This window comes from Diprion similis, chromosome 12 (genome assembly GCF_021155765.1).
Source record: "Diprion similis isolate iyDipSimi1 chromosome 12, iyDipSimi1.1, whole genome shotgun sequence".
In the NCBI taxonomy this organism is placed as follows: Eukaryota; Metazoa; Arthropoda; class Insecta; order Hymenoptera; family Diprionidae; genus Diprion; species Diprion similis.
Window position 1 is genome coordinate 14,440,429 of NC_060116.1, and position 24,212 is coordinate 14,464,640.

Genomic DNA, 24,212 nt, shown 5'->3' on the forward strand with positions numbered 1-24,212 from the left:
GGTGAGAAATTCTCTATCAGTTTTTACCAATTATTTGCCCTTAATCCTGCATCGTGTCTTGACTCAGAAAACGGGTACCTTCCATGCAGGTTGCATATAGTAAGGCGGATTTCGCATAAAAATTAACCGACCAAGTAACAAGAATAACAAACGTTCGTTGATAATTAGAAAGAACGTTTCACTCCGTTATTAATGAAAAATTGTCGTCGTTTAGTGTTTTAAAATGTGCTGGAACGTCTCATTATAGTTGGACATCGTATGAGATGTGACAAAGCGTAATTCTTCACGTTTGTGTTCGACGTTGTTCAGAAATCTAGCATAAACTACAAATTACATTTGCCTTGAACGTCCGAGTGTCCTGCTCCTTTTAGCCGCGACGTCTTCTTATTAGCACTACTTAGCGAGTTTATACCAGATTTGTTTAACGCCGACGATAATTGCGACGCAATATCATGCTTGATTAACAGCCTCCGCGTATACGAAAATGCGAAATTTAATTATCCCTCAACGAGCACAGCTATCGCGTTCTGTATTTACCATAAGCATGGTACATGTCACATGTGTTAATGTTTATTTTGAGCACCTTATGATCCGATAATGTCGTCCTATCTGCTTGCTTATAGCGTAGAGGAAGGCCGGCTTGAATATCCGTGGAAAACTGTGTCAAGAGTAAGAAAAACCTGACCGTTAAACGGCGCAGTTATCCAAATATTATTAACTATATGTGATATGTCGTATTATTTCGTAATTTATTGAACTCTGTGTGCACAACAATTCTTTTGATTCACCGACCGCAAGGTGTCTGAAAGAAATTTAAGGATGTTTGATATGAACTAAAAAAAATTTATATGAAACATATGTCGTACCTTGTCAGTTCTTCTTGGTTTCCAAACACGATGACTGCAATTACATACCTATAAATACATCTTTGTACCAGTTTTTGCGACTGTCGGAATACTTACGTCACGTTCGTCGCCAGAGGGTGGTGATCGTGTATTTTGAATTTTTGGTAATTTTCTTCACATTTTCAAAATTGAAAACACGAAATTATGCCAATCTAATTAGTTTGGTCGCAGGTCTAGTTGGATACATTTGGAAGCTCGAGTTATAGGTCATGTGTAAAAAAAGTAACGCGCTCTGATAGTACAACTAATCTTGTAATAATATCACTTAGTTTGTACAGTTGCTAACGTTTTGCTTTACGTGTAAATAACAATGGATTGTTGGTCTTGGGTAGTTACACATATTTATAATTTTAACGTAAACAGTTAATAAGGCTAAACTTAGTAATCAATGCAGATAGCAAAATGAATAATCATTTGTGAAGTAGAACGCTGGTGCTTAGTGTAAACGGTGAATTATTTTAATTGCCAATCGGCAATTCATTTGGAGTGTATCGCTAAACATTATTTCTCGTGATAATTATAAGTCAGCAAGGTTCATCGCTGACTGCAAAAAATCTTTTTGTTTCCGCAACAGGTAGTCGGTATAAACTCTGTGCGAAGATTGCGCCATTACCACAATAACCTGCCTTAAGTAAACCTATACATTAATGTGCAACATATATATATATATATATATATCACAAGTAAAACCTACATGGCAGGTGGATTTATAATCAGATATATATATATATATATATATATATATATATATATATATATATATATATATATATATATATATATATTTGATTTCAGAGACATCGAGATGGGTGCATGAATATATATATATTCATGCACCCATCTCGATGTCTCTGAAATCAAAGATTGTAGGTAAACAAGTACCTATAGTTAATTATACGTGTATGAGGCAGGCTGGTAATCATTGAGGATAAATTTTAACAGAGATACTGATATCTGCCCGGCAGATGATAACAAAAGCCCAAAAAATATGTGTGGATGCAGTTGCACCCGGTTTTCGGTTATACAATAAGCAAGGATGTCAGTAGGGTCTGGAAGAGGACGAATTGATATCAATAGTGACCAGCTTCTATTGTCACGAGAAAAGCGGTTACGGGTCATAGAGAAAGAGAAGTTCAATATAACATTACTTGAATTTTTATCGTCAGCTGACTCTCTTATCAGTCACATGGTGTGTCGATTCGTTTTGCTCTCCCTGCTATGTTTTGCGCTGAGTCGAGTTGTTACACCAGATCTAGTCCAGCTTTATTTTCACGTTTCTTCGTCACATAAGGAACAGGCTGAAACCTTAAGTCGTCTTCGTAGTGAACTCGATTCACTTTTCCATTTTCCCATCAATGCCTGTAGCGGTAAGTAATCCAAATCATTAGACGGTCTACAGTTGGAGCGAAGAACAATTGACCACACTCTACAAGTTGACGTAATTTTTACCGAGCAATAGCTGAAACCTTAAATTACTTCCGGTACAGGTATTTCAATAGTTCCTAGTCGGCAGCAATTATAGGCTCATTTAGTACTCACTTATTGCTCTGCTTTGTCTAATAATGACGAGCTCACTTTTCTTCTCTGGCATTTGGATCGGTGGTTCAGGTGTCACGTCGACCGACCGTCAGACTAGGATCTAGGTTCTATTTCAATAGCGATAAAATATCACTCACACTTCTTGAATGCCGTATTTTTTCTAGTATTTCAAAACTCACAAGCCTCGACGAGCTGTAAAATGTCACAGACTTTCTCAAAAATGATACACGGTTAATGATGGATTAATTGATAAGTATATACGAAACCAAGGACCAGATCAACTTGCACCCTCAAAAATTGATTAATTTCACAAGTAAGCCGCGCTGCTTAACAGACTAGGATTAAAATTCTATGTGTCATTCCCCGCGAAGAATTTTGTATGATTAGATACACTGATTTAGAAAATATCAAAATCGTTTATTCGTGGATAGTTTTTATCGACTGATTCTACTGTTCCATCCAAATTCAACTTTTCCATATCTACTAAACCGGTTTACAGGCAACTTCAAAATCTCTACGTCTCAACAATTAACACCTTAGACTTTGCAAAATCTTCTCGACTGTCTTGCAGTGACGCAGGTCACTTCACCACGCTTCGAAACCAACCTCATTAACAGCGATGTAACTATCATCGTTATTTCCCAAAGAATAGACCTCTTTGAAACGTTGTCACCTATTTAACAACTATTCACAGATTGTTCACGTGTCTTATTGAAATTTTAATGAAAGCACCTCCACCTTAATTTTTCTCTTAAAAAATTCCGAACCACAGAGCCAGCATGCCATGGTGTGGTCATGTGATGAAAAAATGGACACACGTATCCGCATGAAATTATAGATCATTCAGGTCTGATCCTGCGTTGATATACACGTATAGTTCAAACTGAGAGATGAAAACAATCTCGTAATCGAGATGAGACTTGCTTGAAGAAGAAAAAATAAATAAATAAAAAAAATTATACGTCACTACGTCACTTCTTCTGGATCGAGTCTAACAGTGCAGGGGCGCTTCGTTTACGATCCTTGGCCTGGCTCAGACAACACTGCTTTAGTTTATCGTGAGCACACTGCTCCGGGTTTAAGTTCAAACAGACGTACTAACTCCATGTACAATATATATATATATACATATACACATACATACACAAGGTATATAACACTGTACGTATACATATATGCATTAATTAACAAAGAAACGACGAAATACTACGTAAGAGGTATGTACCTGGCTGACTCAGGTCTTCGGTTTGAATATCGCTTAACAGATCTTACCTTCCTACTGATCTCACAAACGTAACCCACCTAGATCCGATCCGGTGGTGGCGTCGCCGCCGAGGAAGGTGGAGACGTTGGAGAACAAGGGGGCATGTAGGCGTCGGGGGGGACTAGGTACGAAGATATCGTTAAGTGGCTGCCGATACAAGACCCGCGGTCTTTGGATCAGTGCATATCTACCTGTCCGCGGAGTTGGCCATTATTCAAATAGTGGATGTGGCCCTCCGTTAGTTTCGATCTACTTTGCTGAAAGAAAATCTCACCGTAATTGTAAACGGTGCCTTTTTTACTTTAAATCGATATCGTGAACACTGCAACTTGTGCGATAAACTTCCCTGAAATTATTCTAGTGCACTATGGATAGGATTAAGCGCAGGAGGAGAAAGGCGAAGAAGCCAAAGGTATACTTCATGTACTCGTCGAAATGCGGTTTGGATATTTGAGAAACACTTTTCCACTGCTTCTTCCAAGTCCGAATATTTCTGTCAATGGACATTCGGTTAATTTTCTTTTTTTTTGTGAACCGTTGTGGCACCGTGAAGCTCGTAAGGGTTGATTGTATTTTTTACATATTAAAGGAATGCAGGTCGATGATATTTCCAGCAATTGTAGATTAATCTTCAGCCCAAAAATTTGAAGTTTTATACCGCTTTCACCGAGAAGTGATTTGAGTTTGTTTTCGCTAGATTGAGACAAGAAGATCAACGCTGAGTAATCAATATTTATTCAATAGCCACGTTTTATTGCGATAACTAGGGTACAGAGTCTGGTTTTTCTCAACTACCTGTACGACATCAAGAAATCAGAGATTAACCGTGAAGTTGAGCGTTTCTAATTTATTGGATTTTTGATTTTTGCAAAATTTATCTTGATTTTATGCCACGCTGATACAAAGCGGATTTGAAATTGGAGCTACGAGAGAGATGTCCGCGATTAATAATCAATAAAGACCTGATAACTTTCACGTTACTATTATACTAGAGAATATTTTTGGCTACAAGCATATCTCGATTCAAGATTAGCGCGTAGACACTGATCACAAGTTTTAGAATTCCGCGTACACACCTCTGAGTTTCGAAAACATCGCGTTCCTGATTTATCAGTGAAGGTTGAATTCAATCTTCATGCGTTATCAGTTGGCATTATTTGGAAAAGCCTTGGTTAAAAACTGGGAGGAGAAGCCTTTCACGTGAAACAGTAAACTCGTTATTGTTGTAATTTAGAAATATGTATTTGCGATACATGAATTATTTATTGCAATAGGTTTAAGATCATATTTCACTAGAAATACCTGTCTATTCTTATTGAGTACCGTTGGCAGTTAAAAACTCGATAATCATACTTTGAGCCGGTGTCTAAATCACTAAATAACTTAATCCAGGCTCATCGACAGGTTTCGATAAGGAATAACAAATAAATCGCTCACTGTGACTCGAGTCACGAGGTTCGAGTAATTCACCATCAGTTTCAGCTGAGGCCAGACAATGATTGTTTCACGCTTAATTTCACTCGCGCAGCTTCTCCCAGAGATATATTATTATAACGTAATTAGGAACAATACGCGGTTGAAGAGCTTATTTATCGCACAAGCAACACAACATCGTTTTTCAATTTGACAGACACGCGGTGCTGCAATTTAACGCTCTAGACTTGCTGAGTTGCTGATACTCACCGTAATTCAGAGCCCTCTTTCAAATAATATACTGTTTTCAAAATTTCACGCCTGATGAAAGGATTCATATTCTCGCTGAAAGAAAACAGCTGAATAAACATGTATCACTAACAGCTCTTCTGAATGACTTGATGTAAATCTAGGGAATCGAAATTAGATGTCACCTAAAATAATTTGCATTTTCGAATTGGGAAGTCGATGAGTTATCCAGCTTTTCCAGTTATCCAAAGAAATGCTTACCGATTCATTGTAGCACCGTAAGTCACTCTTGAGTGTTCAAGTAAATATCGTGACATTTTTTAGATATGGCCTGAATTAAATTTTGTTTTCCGAACATAAAATTCATACTATATACATTACCTGGTGATGAAGTCCTAATATTGGTTCAAATTTAATTTCGTTCGCCTTTCACTCGCGCCCTGACTCTCTTCAGTTTGTTATAATGTACACTGAACATAAGTTTTGAAATGGTGTAAATAAAAAAAGAGCCTAAAAAATTTACCACAACGTTCATTGCATTTTTGCGAATTATATACGAATCTTGTTTACTTCTTCGATCGTGGTGTAATCATACTTAAACAAGCCGTTTATTTGCCTGGAAATCGCTAAACTCACATGCTAATGCGCAAACATCAATCAAAGAGGAACGCAAAAATTTTGGTCAACAGTGATTAACTTCGAGCTGTAATTAATATCGAGCTGCAGTTTGTTGTTACAATTTTACGCACAGTAATAGGTAGTGAGTTACGTAATCGTAACTCTGTATCAAGTGCTGTATGTTGATTATGCATGTGTACAACTGTTTAACATCCGTGTTATTTACTGCCGCTTATCCGCAGCAATGCGGAAAACTGAAAAGTGACTCGTCCGCAGAAACTTATTTTTCTTGCATCATTTACATCCTATCCTCAGAATCGATTGTCCAATGTATCTGAAGCAATCCGTTAACAAATCTTAATTATATCCCGTATTTACGTGCAGGACATTCACAACGATCCTAACCCATTTGTAATTTTTATCTTTCGAACTCACGATCATAATCTGCAGCGTTATCTGACTTTTATTTCGATGATTACCGGCCCCTCTCATCAACGCGACGGAATTACAGTCTGGACAAATTCTAACACGGTCTAATAAACTAAATCGCAAAGCATATATCTGTTCGACGAACTACTTTAGAACGAATGTCATGAATTTCATTAAAAGTTTGAAAAAGAAACTCAGAAATTTTTACGCCAATTGCAAGAAGTCGTATGTCAGAATTGAAAATTAACTGCAAAACTGCTTACCTTTTTCCCAAAATAATTCCTATACCGTACCAAGTATCCTGGGCTTCTCGCCCAGCGCGTGGGCGAGCTTTTACGAGCTTAGCCGCTTTCAGACAGCTGGAGTTTCCTGCATGCGAGGCCCGGCTAATCAAGCTCAATAGACAGACTCGCACACACCGATGCACAGATATTCTGTAGCCTTGTCCCTCTCAATTCATTGCACAGAAGCTGCTGCTGTCCACCGTCGATCCGTGGGATGTTCAAGTGGCCAGTTTCGAGCCGGAGGGACTAGCTCAACGTCGTGGAGTGTCCCTGTCCTCCATCGTGACAAGTCCGGACACCCAGCCACCGTCGAGCAGAGTACTTCGTACACCTTCGCCTTGGTACAAACCCGGGACAAATTCTCCAGCTCCAAACACCGCTGATACAGATCAAGGCGCCTTGACCAGCCCCGAGTGGCCTCTTCCTTGGTACAAGCCCCTGAGGTGAGCGAAGACGAAGGTCTTGTCTAGAGACGACTTAAAAAAGCTTGACGCATTTTCGCACCCCCAATTAGGTCGTCGACCCTCGACACACCCCGAGGCTCGACGCAATCTGTACCGCCACTGAAACCTCCTCGGAGCAGAGTGAATTCGCGGGGAAAATCGACGGACTCGGTGGACAATGAAATCGGTTCAAAAATTGACGGGAATTTTACTCCGAGTGGGGTAAAAGTACCCATCGTACAGTTTCATCTCGAGGATGAAAAAATCCCTCCGGCTAAAGCGAATGGGATTCAGTTCGACGGAAGGGAAAAAACCTTCATACCTCTACCTAAAATCGTCGTAAGCGAAGACGGTGATACCGAGGACTCGTCAAAGGTCAAGGAAAATCGGATCTCTTCGAACAGTTCGATCAACCTGACCAACGGTACTTCGGAAACTGATAGTGCATATGGTTCGAAAAATCCGGAAAAACATCCTTTGTCGATCGTTCAAGAGAAGGACAGGACCTCGGTTGAATCTATCGTCGAGGATCTCGTCAAGACCAGGTAGCCGATTACTAGCTTTATGGTTTCGGCGAAGTAATGCCTATAAATATTCTGGGGCACCGTTAATTGATAGATAAACTTTTGCAGGTACAGTCCGCAGACTGCTAGACAAAGGAGACTCCATAGATCGTCACCACGAAGCTCGTCAGTCCACGAGAGCGAGGCACAAACTGACAACGGTGAGTTAGAAATAATAGTTAACCGTTATTCAAATTCGTCGTAAAAATAAAACATCCGAACTACCGTATAATAGTTTCGAGTAGATCATTAAAACGCGAGCTCTGACGGAGATTACTTTTTATGTTAGCCAACGCGTGACGGGGTTGGGCTTAAATCCAACAGTAGTATCGTCAAGTCGGTATCATAGCCAGATCCTCCGGTAACTTGGGATTATTTGGATTGTTCAGGATCAGCCAGTTTGCCAACCACAGAATAGGGTCGGCTGGTTTTCGCTTACAGCACTGTGAACCAACGAGCACTGAGTGTAATAGGTCGGCGTCTGAAAGTCGAGTGATAAACTCACCAAGGTTAGTCCCTCGAGCAGGACGTTATTGATCACTTCCCAAAGGTAGTCTGCCGCCATTTCACCCTTCAGAAGTGGTTCTATGATAACTGAAATTGAATTCGTAGCCAATTAGGGTAAGCCCGACATTCACAGACCAGAGAAAAACCAAACTCACACTCCGGGAAAAAGAAGTGAATTTCTCGTTCGGCTTGCTCTCGGCTCGCACTTCCGTGAACGGCGTTCTTGAAGTCTTCGTCACGCCGACCAAACCTGGCTCGGATACTGTCAGGGTAATAGAGTCGAGCTTCGGTGACCTGGGGTCAAAACAAACTCCAGAAAACCTTACATCCCCAAAGGGTACGATCTCCACTCACCTTTGTCGGTCCCATCACGTGTCGCCAGTCCTGAATTCCATCTTGCTTGGCTAAAACCATGACGATTATCGGAGCTGACGACATGTAGGCGACGAGGTGAGCGAAGTTTATCTGCCCGTAGCAGTCCGTGTAAAAGTCTGAGGTCTGTTCGGGTGTCAGCTGGAGCCACCGAGTCTGATAGATCTCGAAGCCTTCCTCCAGGATTCGGTCCTCAATTTCGCTGCGACAGGCGACAGCCTCCGGCTTGATGATAGCCAAGGTGCACTCGACGTCTGGCTCTGTTTCTTCTTCCTCTTCCCCAGGCTCGCAAGGTTTGCAGGGAATTACGGGATACTCCGGAACCTCCTCTTCGCCACAGAGGAACTCGTAATCTTGAGAATTGACGAACTCGTACTAGAACCGAGAAGAATAAATGTGGAGAACTGGCGTGGATTTTAATCCGTGGGAGAAATTCGTTTCCAATTACTTCTCTAGTCGAGTCACTCGAGCACTCGGAGCTCGGCGGTTTTGGCGTTTCTTCTATTCCCATGTCGTCGTCTTTCGCAGGGGGTTCAAGGAGGCTCATCATCTTCCAGTTTCCAGGATCTCCGGGGTCCTGGGAGCCCTTGCATTTTTCGAAGGTCTGGACTTGACTCCCAGCGCAAGTATTTCCAGTGTCCGAATCACCGTCGTCCTGGTCTTGAGGACAGTCGCACATTGCGCTCGGGATGGTAATCGATCAATTCTTTACATGCGAGATAACGTGCGACTTGACGTGCCAAAATGAAATGTCAGAGTGACAGGCCGACTTCGAAACGTTGTATTGCATTATTCGATGATCTGGAAAACAGAGGGCAACCGATCGGAGCGTTTTTCTCTTTTTGCAAAAGAGAGTCAGCCGCCGCTATTGGAGATTGTACATACAATCCGATTCTTGAACCAGTGCATCGTATTGAATTCCATCTAGTTTTAATAAGCTCCATCCTGTCCTCGTATCTCCGTCTCTCCACACTTATTCTAAGTAATATCTGCCTACTGCGCAGATCTATGTAACATTGAATTAATATCCCGCAGGCAGTTTACAGCTGTATTTACCGGTGCATCGCGGTATTTAACTTCAAAGAATTCAATTGGTAATAATTATTTTTTCATTTCAAATGCGAATACTCGCAGTGTACCTAACGCCAGAGTGAATAGCTAGCTGCAGGAGTCTGAAATTCGTTAACGACGGCTTATTGCCGTTGGTTTTATTTTCGGAAAATCGTTTACACGTTGATAAGCCGCGTTTCCCCTCGCATTTATTGCCTCGCAGACAAATTTACCGTAAATTTATTGTTAGTTTACGAATTAGACTCGGAAAATATTACACAACGTTATGCACACGACCGTGTCATGGTATTATTATTGTAGACTCGACAATTTGTCAACAGTTATAGTACCGACACCGTCGCTTCTTTGCCTTTATTGTTTTATGACTAAGTTTTTACACTAAATGTTTACTACAAATTTTTACGATCTTATCGTTAGCCAATCTGCCAGAGGCGTGCGTTTGCGATAATCGCTTTAGCGTATGAGCTAAATAACTACAACGACTAATAATTGCACGGCATTATTGTTAATGGCTTATGAAGCTATTATTTCACATTTCAGGCAGGTCATCATCAGGCGTTACTATCGATGTTAAAAAACCCCCAAATAGTCCAAACATCGTGAGAATTGGATCAAGACACGAAATTTTTGAACCCAGAAGAAACTCGAGGAAAACCAGCATCTCTATGCCGGACAGGTTGGACAACATGGAGGGACTGGAACAGTCCATGAGACAGCAGGTGAGACTTCGAATCTTTTCCTCCGTCGTGATAAGCCTGATAGTAACGAAATTATCAACAACAGGATTCCTTGATACAACACATGCCTGACAAGATGACTTTAAGAAATTAGAATTTTGGAGAATACCATGAAGATTGAATAACGACGAAAATCACTCGATATCTTATCAATAATCATGTGATCAATACAGATCTACTATCGACGAGATATTCCGGATTTGAATATCATGTGATCAATAGATTTTCTTATCGATGGGGTATTCCGCATTTCGTGTGACGCTCACGAATCACGTTTACACGACGAACTGACGGATCATTACACACGATTTCTTGCTCGACACGTGATGAACAGAGTTCGAGTGTTGTCAAACACCTGGTCTTGTCACAGTTAGTAAACACTATCCAGTAAGATTCGCAGCAAAATTGGCCAGCCGTGCGATAGCTGATGTATTACTGCAGGATCACGTCTCGTATCTAATTAAAAAGCGCGTAATCAGCTCCAGCTGATCTAATCAGAAATGCGAAAAGTATATATAACCGGAAAAATGAGTGATAAGAATAAAGATCATAAATACAGCTCGATTTCTTCACTCGAGAAAGCCATGCAGGCTGGGTGTAGCGGATGGAGTCGTTTAAACTCCATCACAGAGGTCAGTGAAACGATTTCAAGTTTAAATTGGTGAAAAAGTTAAGTCGAAGCTCAGAATTTGGCAAAATGAAAAATTCTGCATAATTTGAAAATTAACAAGTTTGCTCCAAAAAACTTTTCGATGGATGATATAAGACGACGGTAATCCACGTCGAGAGACTTTGTCATGGTTATGATCAGGTTGCACAATCCAAGCACGTTTGAGCACCAGCGAAGTATACGTGCAGTGTTAAATGAGAGTCTCTCGTGACTTGGAGAGTAGTCGAAAGAAACTAGTCGTGTCTCGATCACCTTTGCAGCGAGTCGCGAGCCCGGCTGTCCACGTGTGTTAGGTCAGCAATTTTAGTGCGCGAAAATACTTATGTATTTTTACGAACGTAACAGCGATAACATTTATAGACCCTGGCGAGGTGGTTGGAAGACTTGACACGAGTATTTCCTCGATCGGATTTTCAGTTTCTCAAAGTGATTTCAAATTTCGACAAGCAGGTTCGCTGCGCTGATCTTGACGGTTCGGAAACGAACGGTTCCAGGTTATTAATTAGGCGAGAAACACGGAGTGAGTGCTTTGAAGAACCGTCGATTAACTCGGTAGTTTTTTGGTCGACTGAATAAAACACAATGGGAGATAAAGCAGGTGGAGACTACCTCCACGACTTGAGAAAACAAGTTCTTATTAAGGTGAATCTATGCAAAGTTGATAGCCTCTTTGAGATCGCATCGTCATTCACCTTGAATTTCTCATTTGTATGGTCACGCACACTTGGCGTATTTTACTACGTTACACGAGTAACGTGAAACTCAAGTCAAGCGCGTTAGTGGGATTATAAAAAGGGATTACAAGGTTCTGTTCAATTCTCAAAGTACACGAATTTCATCTTGACAATGTAGATCAGTTGACTTACCATTAAAACCGACCGCCAAAAAGTAATTGAAATAACAGATGTATAATTGAACAGTAGTTTTTATAAGGTGCGCAATAAGCGCATTATAATTGAATTTTAGTTTCAATATGTCTGCAATAAAAAAATACTTCTTCAACAAAATTTAAATCGATCGACTGTTTCAGGTGCATTTTTCGGTTTCGGAATTCCTTTCGTCTATAGATTGCATAATGCCTGATACATATTTATCTCAACAAGTATGCCATTATGTTAGGCCGTGCAGTTTGGCATTCAGAGACACGAAGTGATTCATACAATTGCGATCGTTATTAGGATATACTTATACATGTATCCGTTTCACAATTACTGGGGGCAGAGAGGTAGCGAAGAATAGCTCACGTATATTCATTACGTGCCTATTGTTTCTTCCGACAAAAGAATGTACGCAACTGTACAGTCGTGATTTAATTTTAACATGATAAACTTGTTCACCGTAACGAAGTCGTTTTTACGCATCGTTTTGCATGTGCCGAGAACTTATTTAGGATCCGATCAAAGTCTTACTTAAGTCTAACCGGTTTACTTGTCATGAATTAGTATTCTCCATCGTAATGTGCTAGCAAAACTGACTTGAATGGAAAATCATCACTCGAGCACGAAGCGCAAATTGCTGCAACCTCTGTGTGTTGCAATAATTAACATTCTGGTACAACTCGCATGAAAATTAATTGCGAGAAAAAAATAATGAAAATAAGTCGGGGATGCAACTCAAGCTTAACATATTTCGTTCTTATAATTTCAGGGCACGAGCTCGAAATTTCGAAGGCACGACAGTGACAGTAGCGTCACATTTAGTAACAGCGGTTCAACGCCACGAGAGAGTGCCCTGGACTCTGATACCGACGACGATGTCAACGACGAGGAACTTGCCAAGTGAGTCAAACCGCCACTCGACCCTAAATCATAATGCACAGAACCGTATTCTTTCAATGACAGAGACCAAAATAAATCCAGAAGGCATGTAGGCTAATTTTTATATCAGACCCGTCATCCGCCTTGTCTGAAATCGTTGGACGTTGACTGACGTCGAGCAGCATCATTTGTGGAATCAACTGCCTTTGTTCACGCCAGAGATAAAATTTTTATACGCTCTGTAAAACGATACGCTTATTCGTATCTGTGACTATGAACTAGGGCTCACCGTCAGATAACAGATGTGGTGGATCATTTGTACGATACTGCTTCAGAGTCTTCTATGTATTCTGGATATAACTAACAAGCATGTAATGCCAACTTGCCAACGTACACTTTCATTTTACCACTACTATGAGATTTGTTCAAGGTGAAGGGGAACTCTATTCACATTTACCACGTATCTTCTAGTGTCACCTAGAAATGCTGTCGTTTGATAGAAAATCTATCAATCGATAAAAGTTTTTTTTCTTAGCCAATCTATCTGCATTCATTTACATATCGCATCAGCCAATAAACGAGCTAAAAAAAAAGAAAAATTATCAGTCTGTGATAACGCGAGCCTTCAGAGGCGTCGCCTGGAAACTTTTTTGGTGGGGAACTTTGACTTTATTTGTAAAGATGAATTGTGGGTTGGCATTTAGTTATATCTATACGAACCTGTCGCATGTTTTCCTCATCTGGAGTTTCGAAGATTACATAAGATGAAAGACCGGCCGCGTGATGTCATCTGGTCAACCAGAGTCCAAAACAGTTTTTTTACTAGTGTTGAAACCTCGACTGGCTGGTTAAGTTTCCATTGACTTTGCCGCCTCTGAAAGTTGAAAGAACACTATATAGATTGTACGACCCTCCTTGACCTTGACTTATCGCATTAGGTTATCGAAATTCTAGTTTCGTTATTCATGCTTCATCGGCGCAATCTGCAGACGCTCGGAATGCGCGTCGTCAAATTTACTTATTCGGTGCAGTTTGACTCTCTGTGGTAGACATAAACTCGTCTAGATACAATTATTACTTAAACTCATTCGGGACATAATTTTTTACATTGAGGACAGTGATAGGCTGAAAATTTGTTAATTAACTGATGAGTATTATACTTTAAATCAATCGATACTCGCGTATAAAGCACTGGTAGATGATAAAAATCAAAAGCGAAACATGATCCCTCGTTATGACATTGGTAGCACTTTTTCGGTGCAGAGGTAAGTAGCTAATCGTAAGGCGGAAGTGGCCTCACTGAATCAGTAACTTTTCCTTTTTTTTTTAATACAAGGCGAGACACTGAATCTCCTTTCTCGAGACCATTCCATGTGCCTTGATTTAAAAAACTGTTCAGTTTCCCTTTTCTCATGATTCGATTAACCCGATCAGGATCGTCAGCTAAGAGCTGACTTTCACGGATTAAAATACGAGCCGGAAGCGCACTCTGACCCACAAATTAGGCTCCGTGACCCACGGGTCAGTTCTAATCATCCCCACTCTAGTTCTAAATATTTCGTAAGCTTCACGTGCGGATAGCGAGATGGAGAGTTTAGTGATACGAAGATCGTGGTTCTGGGTGGCAATGTAGCAGCCAATTTTTTCACAAGTTTGCAATTTTTCTCATTGCAAGGGTGTTAGACCCTGTAGATTCGACGTTCGGTCGAAAATCGCTATGTTCGAGATCGACGAACCGATCAGTAGACTCGTGGTGAACATTTGTTCGTGACAAACTCGCGTTCACCAGCTTGGATAAACCGGATTTTCACTCAAGGTGTGATAAGAACTGCACAGCAGATGCTGACAGAGGATTTTGCGCTTTCCAGGGTTCCGTTGCAGGCTTCTTCACGCCGGAAACCACCATCAATCGTCCCCATATCACCGGGTCAGAAGATGGCCAAGGAGACGATTGAAATGCCGGGTGGCCAGAGCGTCAACTCAACGATAACGAGTGTTAACAGCATCAGCAGTCTTCTCAAAGAAAAATTGCAGCTTTCCATTCCTCAGGCGCTGCGGAGTAGCAAAAAACAGCAAAACGCTGATTACAGGTATAACTCAGGATTCCCTTTTTGCATAACCGAAGTTCTATAAGGTTCTGATCACTTCTCACCCTGCAAAGTAGTTCAACGTGCTCCTCTTTAAGCTGGAGAAGTCGAATAACTATGTGTTCCCGTTTCGTTTCCCAGACTAAGGGCGTTCGTCGGTATCCTGTTCCTCAGCATCGTCTTCTTGATCGGATTCGCCTACGTTTACTACAACCAACACGTTCTTCAAAGGGCGTACTTTGAGCGATTTAGGTAAGCAACGTGTTCCGTAATTTCGAGTAATTGATAATGCAGCTTCTTATGGTGTTGCAACTCTATAATCAGGCAATTGTCAAATGCAGTGAATTACCGGTCAGACGAAACGTTATTATCCCGGTACGACATGACAACGATCTCTAATTTTCACCCAGGAAGTAATCATAACGTACTTTATACCTATATAGTCGTCGGTATGGTTGAGGTTCGTACGCGGAGAAGCGAGTGTTCGCTTCGCATGTCGCCAGTCCAACTAGAGGCAATTTAAATTATTGATCCAAATAGCTCGTCGAGTTATCCTTGTCACGACGAAAGCTGATCTTTGATTCGCGTCATAAACACAGAGGCAAAACCGCCCGACTCCTTCCACAAATCAATCGAGCTGTCCCATAAAAATTCACCTCTTATTTTCTTTTTCGAACCCCAGTTTCAACAAGAACGACCGGACGATGCACGTCTACAGTAAAAAGGGTGTCGAGTTGATATCCGCCCGATTAGGCGAAGGGATACTTCCTGAGACCGGAGTGTTTCCCTGTCTTCCTCACCACGAAAGACCCGGTTCCGTATGCCTGGAATGGCTGCAGCAGACTCGACTCTACTTGTCGGATACCGATAGTGAGAAGGAGAGCACTCACTGCTACCACATAACATGGCAGAGTCTGAGCCCCGGCTACAACCCGAAGGACTGTTTTGACTGGTCCCCAAAACGTGGCCACTGGTACGGTGCTGGCCAGACTCAAAACATGGCGTACCCGCTGGAAAAGGGCGCCTCGGATTCGAGTGCCTTCGTGACCGGGGACATAAAGAAGCACGCCTTCGGGAACGTGCTCAAGCGTTACTTCCTGACCTCGAAGGGTGCCGCGATCATCGTGGACCCCGAGTCGCCACTCTACGTCTCAATAAACGCTAACCGGTCCCAGGACTTCTGCATCGAGGCAAAGCACGACTCGTTCGCTTATATAAACCACCTGACGCCTCTGCCGCAGTTGAACTACACTGTATGCGCATCGGACAACATGAAGACGCTGCTCTCGATGATAACGGAAAAGGCCCCACCGAACGGGCCCAAGAAGGAGGACGTAGACGCTGTGAATTCTCTGATTTCCGAACCGGTTTGGCAGATCTCACCGACGGATGAGGCGGCCATATACAACTACACCGAGGACGTTATCGCCCTTGGTTTCCTCCAGGGTCACGTACTTCTCAGCGAGGAGTGGCAGCCCAAATCCGGCGACTTCCATCTCGACACCGAGCGGTTCCCCACGATGGTGAAGACCATAAAAATCATCCACCGGCGTGGGTTTAGGATCATATTTTCCATCCAACCATTCATATCCACCGAGTCGGTAAACTTCGCGGACGCTGTTGCTAGTCGACTTTTGATATCCGAGCGTGGCAGCGACCCCAGGATACCGGCTTTGACCAGGTACAAGCAGAGCAACAGCGCCGCCATACTGGACATAACGAACAACAGGACTCTACCTTGGCTCGAGGACAAGCTGCAGAGTCTCGTCAAGAAGTACAAGGTCGACTCGTTCTACCTTGACTTGGGGAACGCTTACGACATGCCGCATTACTACAAATGTCAAAAGCCACTGACGAATCCGGACCACTACAAGACCCTCTTCACTCAGGCGATACTGAGCTCGGTACCAGTGATCGGAGTTTCCGGCGCCATAGAGAGACCAAAAACGCCGGTATTCGTTTCCCTGCCGCCGTTCCCGTCGTCGTGGAAGGCCATAAAGACGGTGATACCGACGGTGCTGAGCTACGGTATAATAGGATACCCTTTCATAATGCCCGGCGCTGTGGGTGGCGACGTCGCTCTTCCCATGTCGGACAACAACCCGAATAACGACTTCGAGGTCAATCTACCCGACAAAGAGTTGTACCTGAGATGGTTGCAGCTCTCGACCTTCTTACCGGTCATTCGCTTCACCCACTTGCCTAGCAAGTACTCGAACGAGTCCGTCCTCGAGATGGCCAAGAGTTTGACGACCTTGAGGCAGAAGACGGTGAAACCTCTCCTCACGAAGTACGCCCTCGAGGCACTCGAGTCGGGACTCCCGATCATCAGGCCTCTCTGGATGCTGGATCCCTCCGATCCCGCCTGTCACGACGTCGTCGACGAGTTTTCTGTCGGCGAAGAACTCATAGTTGCTCCAATTTTGTACTCGGGTAGCAGGCAGAGGGAGGTCTATCTCCCAGCGGGAGTCTGGAGGGATGGCATCGACGGAACACTCAAGAAGGGGTCGAGGTGGATCCACAACTACAGAGTAGCCGAGGACAAGGTTGCGTACTTCGTCAAAATGCCTGACAACACCAGATTTTGAAATGATTGTGATATATCCTTGCGGGGTGACAGTGTACCTGCATTATAAATAAAAAATATACAAAATACAGGAATCATTCGTAAGTGACGTATAGTATAACGAGGAATGCTTGGCCTGATGTACATGTACATAGGCTGTAAATTTTCTCTATATACTATTATACGCTATTTTGCAATATTGATCACGCTATACGTGCTTTATGATTTTACGGCTATCTCACACGATAGTGTAAAATATCATACGTCGTTTCATTATGAGCAATTAAACCGAGGTATAAATTAAAAATAATTATCGTTTTAGCTAAACGCAAGGCCGAGGATTGATAACAGTACTGAGTTCAGCATACTGATAGGTTTTTTTTTTTTTTAAACGAGCCAAAGGGCTTTTCATATACATATGATGTGATAAAGTAATTGTTTCAGAGATGAGAAAGAATAAAAACCAAAAAAGCTTTAAGGAAGGGCGGTATTAGATAATTTCATGTAAATTTACATAACGTAAGTGATGTGTTAACGTGTACATAATATGAGTATTGGATGTCTGTACAAAATACTAAAGATAACACATATTATATATAATTTTCTGTGTATGAAATATTTCTATATTAAATAAAGAACACTTTCTATATATATATATATTTTTAGGATTTTTATTCAATCTTTTGGCGTTTTTTTTTCTTTTTTCGTATGGTTTTTCCGTTTACTTCTTTTATTCATTTTATATTGTAATTATATAGCGATACTTTAGCATACATAACCCATGGAAATAATGCCGTTAAATATGAAGATATTATTTTGTCGATAATATAACATTTACTTATAATGATGACCATATTATGCTCCTCCCACCTAACTATATATTTATCGTATGAGATTTCATTATATTACCTTGCGGGGATTGGCGGGGGAGACAACAATTTATTTATTTATTTATTTATTTATTTATTTTAATTTTATTTGTTCATATTTTTTGTTTTTCTTTTTTCTCTGTCGTTTTTCATTTTGACTAGAAGCGGGACGAAAGCCGAAAAAATAAACAAGGAGTTTCATATATGCTGCATGTTATATACGTATAATATATTATAATAATTAATAATAATATATAATAACCGTTAGCCTCTACATGACGTTTTCGTTAATCAAACAGTCAAAGGGAAGCAAATATCTGTGCATGCATACATATATACAATCCATATTTATATATGCATACATAAATATGAATATTCGAATAAATAAAGCTTTCTCAGCGTCAATAATATTCATATTAATTATATTTAATTATAATCATAATCGTGTTACGAAAAATAATCTTTTCTCTTCTCACCGTTAATCGTTTTCTTCAAATATGGTTACTAGGTACAATTTCTTGTTAAGATTTAGGCTCTCTTTCTCTTTAGAATGTGTATATATTATTTAGCATATATATATATTTGTGTTTTGTGTGGGTGTTGCGTATCTGAGCAATCTTTTCGCCCATCGTCAGTAATCAGTAATACTTGTTACGTCGTACTATTACACATTACATAAATGAAATATTTCACTCGTTATCCGCAGCTTGCAGCGTATTTGAGTGCTTCAGCATATTTTACGCTGTCACACTTTACTTGCCTATGTTATAGGCAATTTTTGTAAGTGAAATTCGCACCGAAATTCAAGTTTGCCCAGGAATGAAAAATGGATACTTTACGAACGGCCTGCACCCAACATACCAGCAAAAGAACTTTAACATTTATTATAACATTTCTTTTTCCGTATTACGTAGCTTCTAGAAATCGAACAAGATTGAAGTTATCTTTTCATTTTATTTTTTTTTTCTCCTATTTTTGGTGAGAAATACTGTCTATTGGCGAGAGAGAATGAATAATTATTAATCAATGATTAAAACACTTTTCGGTTTTTCGAAAGACGTTGTTACAATCAGGGATGAAAATAACCATCCTAACCAATTTAAAAATTCACATTTTAGACACTCGTCGCGTAATTAATGGGGTTTGTACAGAGGTTGAGCTCTACATAATCTGGAATCACTTAACGATTTTGGGAAGTTGACGGATCGCAAGGGAGGTTTTTTTTTTTTTTTTCATCATGGAAGTAGATTTACGGAAGATGCGTATGTAGAGGCGAAACACTTTCTTGTCAATAATTTCTGCGGTGGCAGCGACGTCGATTATTTTTCAAAAAAAATAATGCTCGTTTTCTTTCCGCACTTTCGTTTAAAATTCAGTGCATGTATCCTTGTTTCTGCGTCTCATATTCCAGGGGCAGAGGAACGGCTAGTGTTTGAAAACTCAAAGCACACATTTCGACGATTTTATCTTCGTTGTTAATTGCACCAAATTTCACCTCACATTTCACCACCGCGAAATGTTTCCAGTTTCATTCTATGCTGCAACTTATACGTTGATCGTAGCTTAGTTAGTTTCTACTTTTGTCTTGAGACGTTTTCAGGAATTCAGGACACTAGCGGCAGGATCAGTATGCGGAGAATGCGATAATACAGAAAGAAAACTGTCACTAAAGAGAAAAAAAAAAAAAAAAAAAAACGACATTAATCACCGAGTGCCTCGAGTTTTTGGAAATAAAAATTTTACAGTGACAGTCTGTACAAAAGGAGAAATTATATGGAGTTGAGAAGTTAAAATCAAAAAGAAAGGTTTCGAAATGCCTTGGTAAGGATAAGATGATGGTTTTTTGTTTTCGTTTAAATTTTATAGAGATACAACAAGATTGCGGTATCATCGGAACCTGTTTCTTTGGGCAAGGCATTCTAAGGTATAGTGTACTTTTCGTTTATTACATTATCATTAATCATAATATAGCATAACATTATTACTTTTATTATTATTATTATTTATTATTTTTTATTTAGCCTTTATTTATTAATTATTATTTTTTTTTTCTTCTTTTCTATTCTTTTCTTTTCTTTTTTTCTTCTATAATAATCATAGCACCATGAACACTCCACATATTAATTTGAATTCGATCGTTCGTAAAACGAAACGCACGCACCGTTTCGGGAGGGATTAACAGTTCGTGAAACTAATTTTCACCTCGGATTATTATATTCAATTGATCCAGTGCAGGTTCTTTTTTTTTTTTCGTTTCAAAAATCTAAATAGGGTTATTCTTTTGCTAAACAGATTTAATCATAATTTTACAATTTAATATTCACGTTTTCACCGGTGACTAGATGAATCAACATTTTCAGCAGCACGTTAGGTATAGGAAACGACTACTCTCATCAGTATGACTAGAGCCTCGAGTTATTCACACAGTTATAGACTTTGGAATGTTTGAGGAACATTTTTGCATGTATAACTTTTTACATGTATACATATATATATATGTATAGTAAATGCATACGTTTCATTGCAATATTTTTTTCACATTTCCCATTGCAGCGGTTCTGATTTTTTTCCTCGACGTTCGTTGCAGTATTCTTATACGATAATTAATTATTTAGTGTAATAATAATAACAACAACAATAATAATAATAATAATAATAATAATAATAATAATAATAATCATAGTAAGTAATCACATGAACAGGAGAAAATATTCAACCTCGTTTGATCGGTTACTTAAATAATGATATACTGCACACATCGCAGTAATGATAGTATAGTAGTAATTGTATAATATAACAGTAGCTATAGTAGTATAGTAGTAATAATAATAATAATAATAATAATAGTTAGCAGTAGCAAATCGACTCATAGTTAGACTAGCGTGAAATAAAAGAAGAGAAAAAAATAATTATCGATAATAGTGTAATAATGTTCACACGAGGATAATAATATGTATATACATATAAGGTATATTTGAGGATACAAAGCAAAAAAGAGGAACTATTATCGTATCACGAAACTGTTAATCTCCCTCCGTTTCGACACGGCTTATTTTTCGTTAAGGTGTGGGGCTCGTACTGCATCCATTTTCGATCTCTCATCGAACCGTATTATTTTTTCTCATCTTCTTGTTATTATTATTTAATCATGATTATTTTTAATTAAAATTTTTCTCTCTCATCTTCGATCCTCGTTTTCGATTCACGTCTCTATATAAGTATATCTTTGAAAGCTCGCACCTAATTATAATATTTATTTATTCCTTTTTTTCTTCAATTCATCAAATTGTATATAATAATTATATAGATTTCAATCGACAATTCAATTATTTTTATATATATCAACATCCTACCTAAATAGCTGGTCATTTTTTTCTCAATCGTTAATCAAATCCAACGAATTCAATTGTAAGATGAAACAAACTTTTTTTTAAATATTTTCAAATACCAAAGCCATTCAAACGAACGAAACAATTATTTATCCGCTTTTCAAAACTTAAAACTACAACATAAACTTCAATGCAACATATTCTTAGTTACGACGATTGCATTTCCGCTTTTCCATCGCATATCTACAATCAAATATAACAATCGGAATAATATGCATATTGTATATACCTATTATGGTATTGAATTTTCAATGGTTATCATACGAATTCGAATATAGCGGTTTTTGTTTCTTAAGGTTTGTTTTATAGTTTTGTATCATAGATATTATGTATTTATGTATAGTAATAATAATAATAATAATATTTCACTCAAACCGTGGCATTCCAAAATATAATACTCGGCACCCACGCGCATAATGTAACAGGTATATAGGTATATAGGTATAATAGTGCATGTATATACGTATATGATACCTAATATCTTTTTCTTTTTCTTTTTTGCTTGAGATGAAAAATAAATAGTCGTATACAATAATAGATGAGATAAAAATAGAAATAAAATAATAATAATAATAACAATAGCGGTATAGCAATATTTAGTATATAGGTAATAGTGTGTGTATATGTATCTGTGTGTCTTTATGTCCACGTACACACGTATATATAGCGTTCAAATTTAAACTAATGTTATATAAATAATTGTAATCAACAATGGATAACGATAATTAAATTTGACAATATAAGATAATATAATTTAATTGGGTTTTCGTGTAAAAGCGCGATGGCGAAATAAAAATTGAAAAAAAAATAACACGAAAGTAGGCGGGCGGTAGAAAACTTACTTTTAAACACTATTTTATATACGTTCCTTTTTCCCGTTGGTAACGACGCAACAATCTCGCACGCGCTAATCCCTGATATACCTACTCATATTAATCATATTATTCTTAGCACATTATACACAGTACGCAAATTTACGTACGAATTATCCATCGTTTACGTTTTTTTTTACTTCTGTTTTTTTTTTTTTTTTCTTTTTCTTTGAATCCCTTTTTCTTTTTCTTTTTTTTTTTTTTCATATAATATTAATATTATATATTTAGCATTCTAAAATCACATTTTCTATATATTTGCGCCACACGTAAGGTGCGCGGGCGAGATGATCAAATAGCGCAACGGGATTTAGTTCCTAAATTTCTAATATAATAACTATTAATACGTATTATGCAATAACTTGAAAAAATGAGTCAATTGTCTCGCGGACGAGAAAGCCGACGATGTCGGGACGAACACAAACCGACAACATCCGCCCCTCGCCCCATATACTACACGAATTACATGCCTTTTCCGTAGCTATATAATGATAATAATAATTTTAATAATAATAATAATAATAGTAATAACCATGCAAATAATCGTTATAAATGCAACATTTTTTACGTCATTGCACGGGACGGGGTGAAATGAATAGACAAAATATAAGAAAAAAAGTAGTATCAAACTCGGAAGGCGAAGAAAGAAAATTGCTTGAAATATAGCCTGTAAGATTCCATTCGAACAAAGAAGCGGTCAAAAAACCTACTTTACCGATGTTTCGACTCATCAATAACGTAATATATTATGTGTAATTGTAGATGAAATTCGCCTCGCTATTCTCATCAAGCACTCGTCGCTGACAGAGCAATAAGTACAAAAAGTTGTATCGATTCTACGGTTACAGTTTTGTTTTGTTTTCTTTTTCTTTTTTTTTTTTTTTTTTGACTTACTTCTTTTTTTTGGTTACTTGTTAGTTTGTTCTTCCTTTTATTAATATTGTTTCTCTATCATGATTCGTTTTTTTTTTTTAGGTGAAAATTGTCCGAGTGAATGAAACACCGATAGCTCTCGAGATCCTTTTCCCCTGTCCTGCGCAAATTTGCAAAATGTATGCGAAGCGTTTTAAACCCGCCAACTTTGGATCTCGAGAGTTGACGGTGCTCACGTCTACAAGTCTATGATTACAGAGCTTTGATCGATCGTTTCTAGGTTGAATTATGCGTATATGATGTCGTTTTGGATGGAACATTTGAAATTTCGTACGACAGTATTGCAAGTAAAAATTTCAAAGTCGAGTCAATTTTTTTTTTTTTTGTCACGAGTAATTCACGTCGTTTCTCGACATTATGATTATATTCAAATCCAAAGTATGTATATATAATCAATAGCTGGATGAAGTGAAATGTTATATTATAATATATTAGTACTGTCTGCCAGTCAACAAAGGACATATTCAGACGTTTTTTGTCAACGTCATATAATATAGATGATCGCGTTTATAGGTAACTACGATCAGTGGTTTTTTTTGTATTATTTTTTTTTTTTTGGTTTTTTGTTTTTTGTATCGGTAAACTGTTGATTATCTCTCTAAAAAGACATATAATAATATTATAATAGGTAACATTATTTCTTGGTGTAAATATAACCATTTATATATTGTTATA

The 24,212-nt window shown here is 39.0% G+C and overlaps 2 protein-coding genes across 4 annotated transcripts; one reads left to right on the forward strand and one right to left on the reverse strand.

The window, feature by feature from the left end:
- Positions 1-4,005: 4,005 nt before the first annotated feature.
- LOC124413088 (myogenesis-regulating glycosidase) lies at positions 4,006-18,335 on the forward strand. Of its 3 annotated transcripts, XM_046893446.1 has the most exons (9): positions 4,006-4,120; positions 6,885-7,144; positions 7,216-7,689; positions 7,777-7,868; positions 10,198-10,376; positions 12,712-12,842; positions 14,690-14,911; positions 15,050-15,160; positions 15,591-18,335. In XM_046893446.1, exons 1-9 carry the CDS (start codon positions 4,076-4,078, stop codon positions 17,494-17,496), a joined length of 3,420 nt encoding a protein of 1,139 aa, XP_046749402.1. In that variant the 5' UTR covers positions 4,006-4,075; the 3' UTR covers positions 17,497-18,335. The 3 variants fall into 3 exon arrangements, with proteins under 3 accessions (XP_046749402.1, XP_046749403.1, XP_046749404.1); XM_046893447.1 differs by lacking the exons at positions 4,006-4,120; positions 6,885-7,144; positions 7,216-7,689; positions 7,777-7,868; positions 10,198-10,376 and adding an exon at positions 10,885-11,026; XM_046893448.1 differs by lacking the exons at positions 4,006-4,120; positions 6,885-7,144; positions 7,216-7,689; positions 7,777-7,868; positions 10,198-10,376 and adding an exon at positions 11,604-11,706.
- Positions 8,018-9,645, reverse strand: LOC124413089 (nucleoside diphosphate kinase homolog 5-like). Its single transcript, XM_046893449.1, has 5 exons — positions 9,035-9,645; positions 8,569-8,961; positions 8,370-8,508; positions 8,213-8,301; positions 8,018-8,150 (listed from the first exon to the last, which is right to left on the reverse strand). Exons 1-5 carry the CDS (start codon positions 9,263-9,265, stop codon positions 8,040-8,042), a joined length of 963 nt encoding a protein of 320 aa, XP_046749405.1. The 5' UTR covers positions 9,266-9,645; the 3' UTR covers positions 8,018-8,039.
- Positions 18,336-24,212: the final 5,877 nt, after the last annotated feature.

Excerpts from the sequence above, each read along its gene's own strand:
- LOC124413088 (XM_046893446.1), top strand. The coding sequence starts at position 4,076 with ATGGATAGGATTAAGCGCAGGAGGAGAAAGGCGAAGAAGCCAAAG. Across the intron at positions 7,145-7,215 it reads CCTTGGTACAAGCCCCTGAG|GTCGTCGACCCTCGACACAC; the intron begins GTGAGCGAAGAC and ends ACCCCCAATTAG. Across the intron at positions 10,377-12,711 it reads AACAGTCCATGAGACAGCAG|GGCACGAGCTCGAAATTTCG; the intron begins GTGAGACTTCGA and ends TTATAATTTCAG.
- LOC124413089 (XM_046893449.1), bottom strand. The coding sequence starts at position 9,265 with ATGTGCGACTGTCCTCAAGACCAGGACGACGGTGATTCGGACACTGGA. Across the intron at positions 8,962-9,034 it reads CGAGTGACTCGACTAGAGAA|TACGAGTTCGTCAATTCTCA; the intron begins GTAATTGGAAAC and ends TCTCGGTTCTAG. Across the intron at positions 8,509-8,568 it reads ACGTGATGGGACCGACAAAG|GTCACCGAAGCTCGACTCTA; the intron begins GTGAGTGGAGAT and ends TTTTGACCCCAG.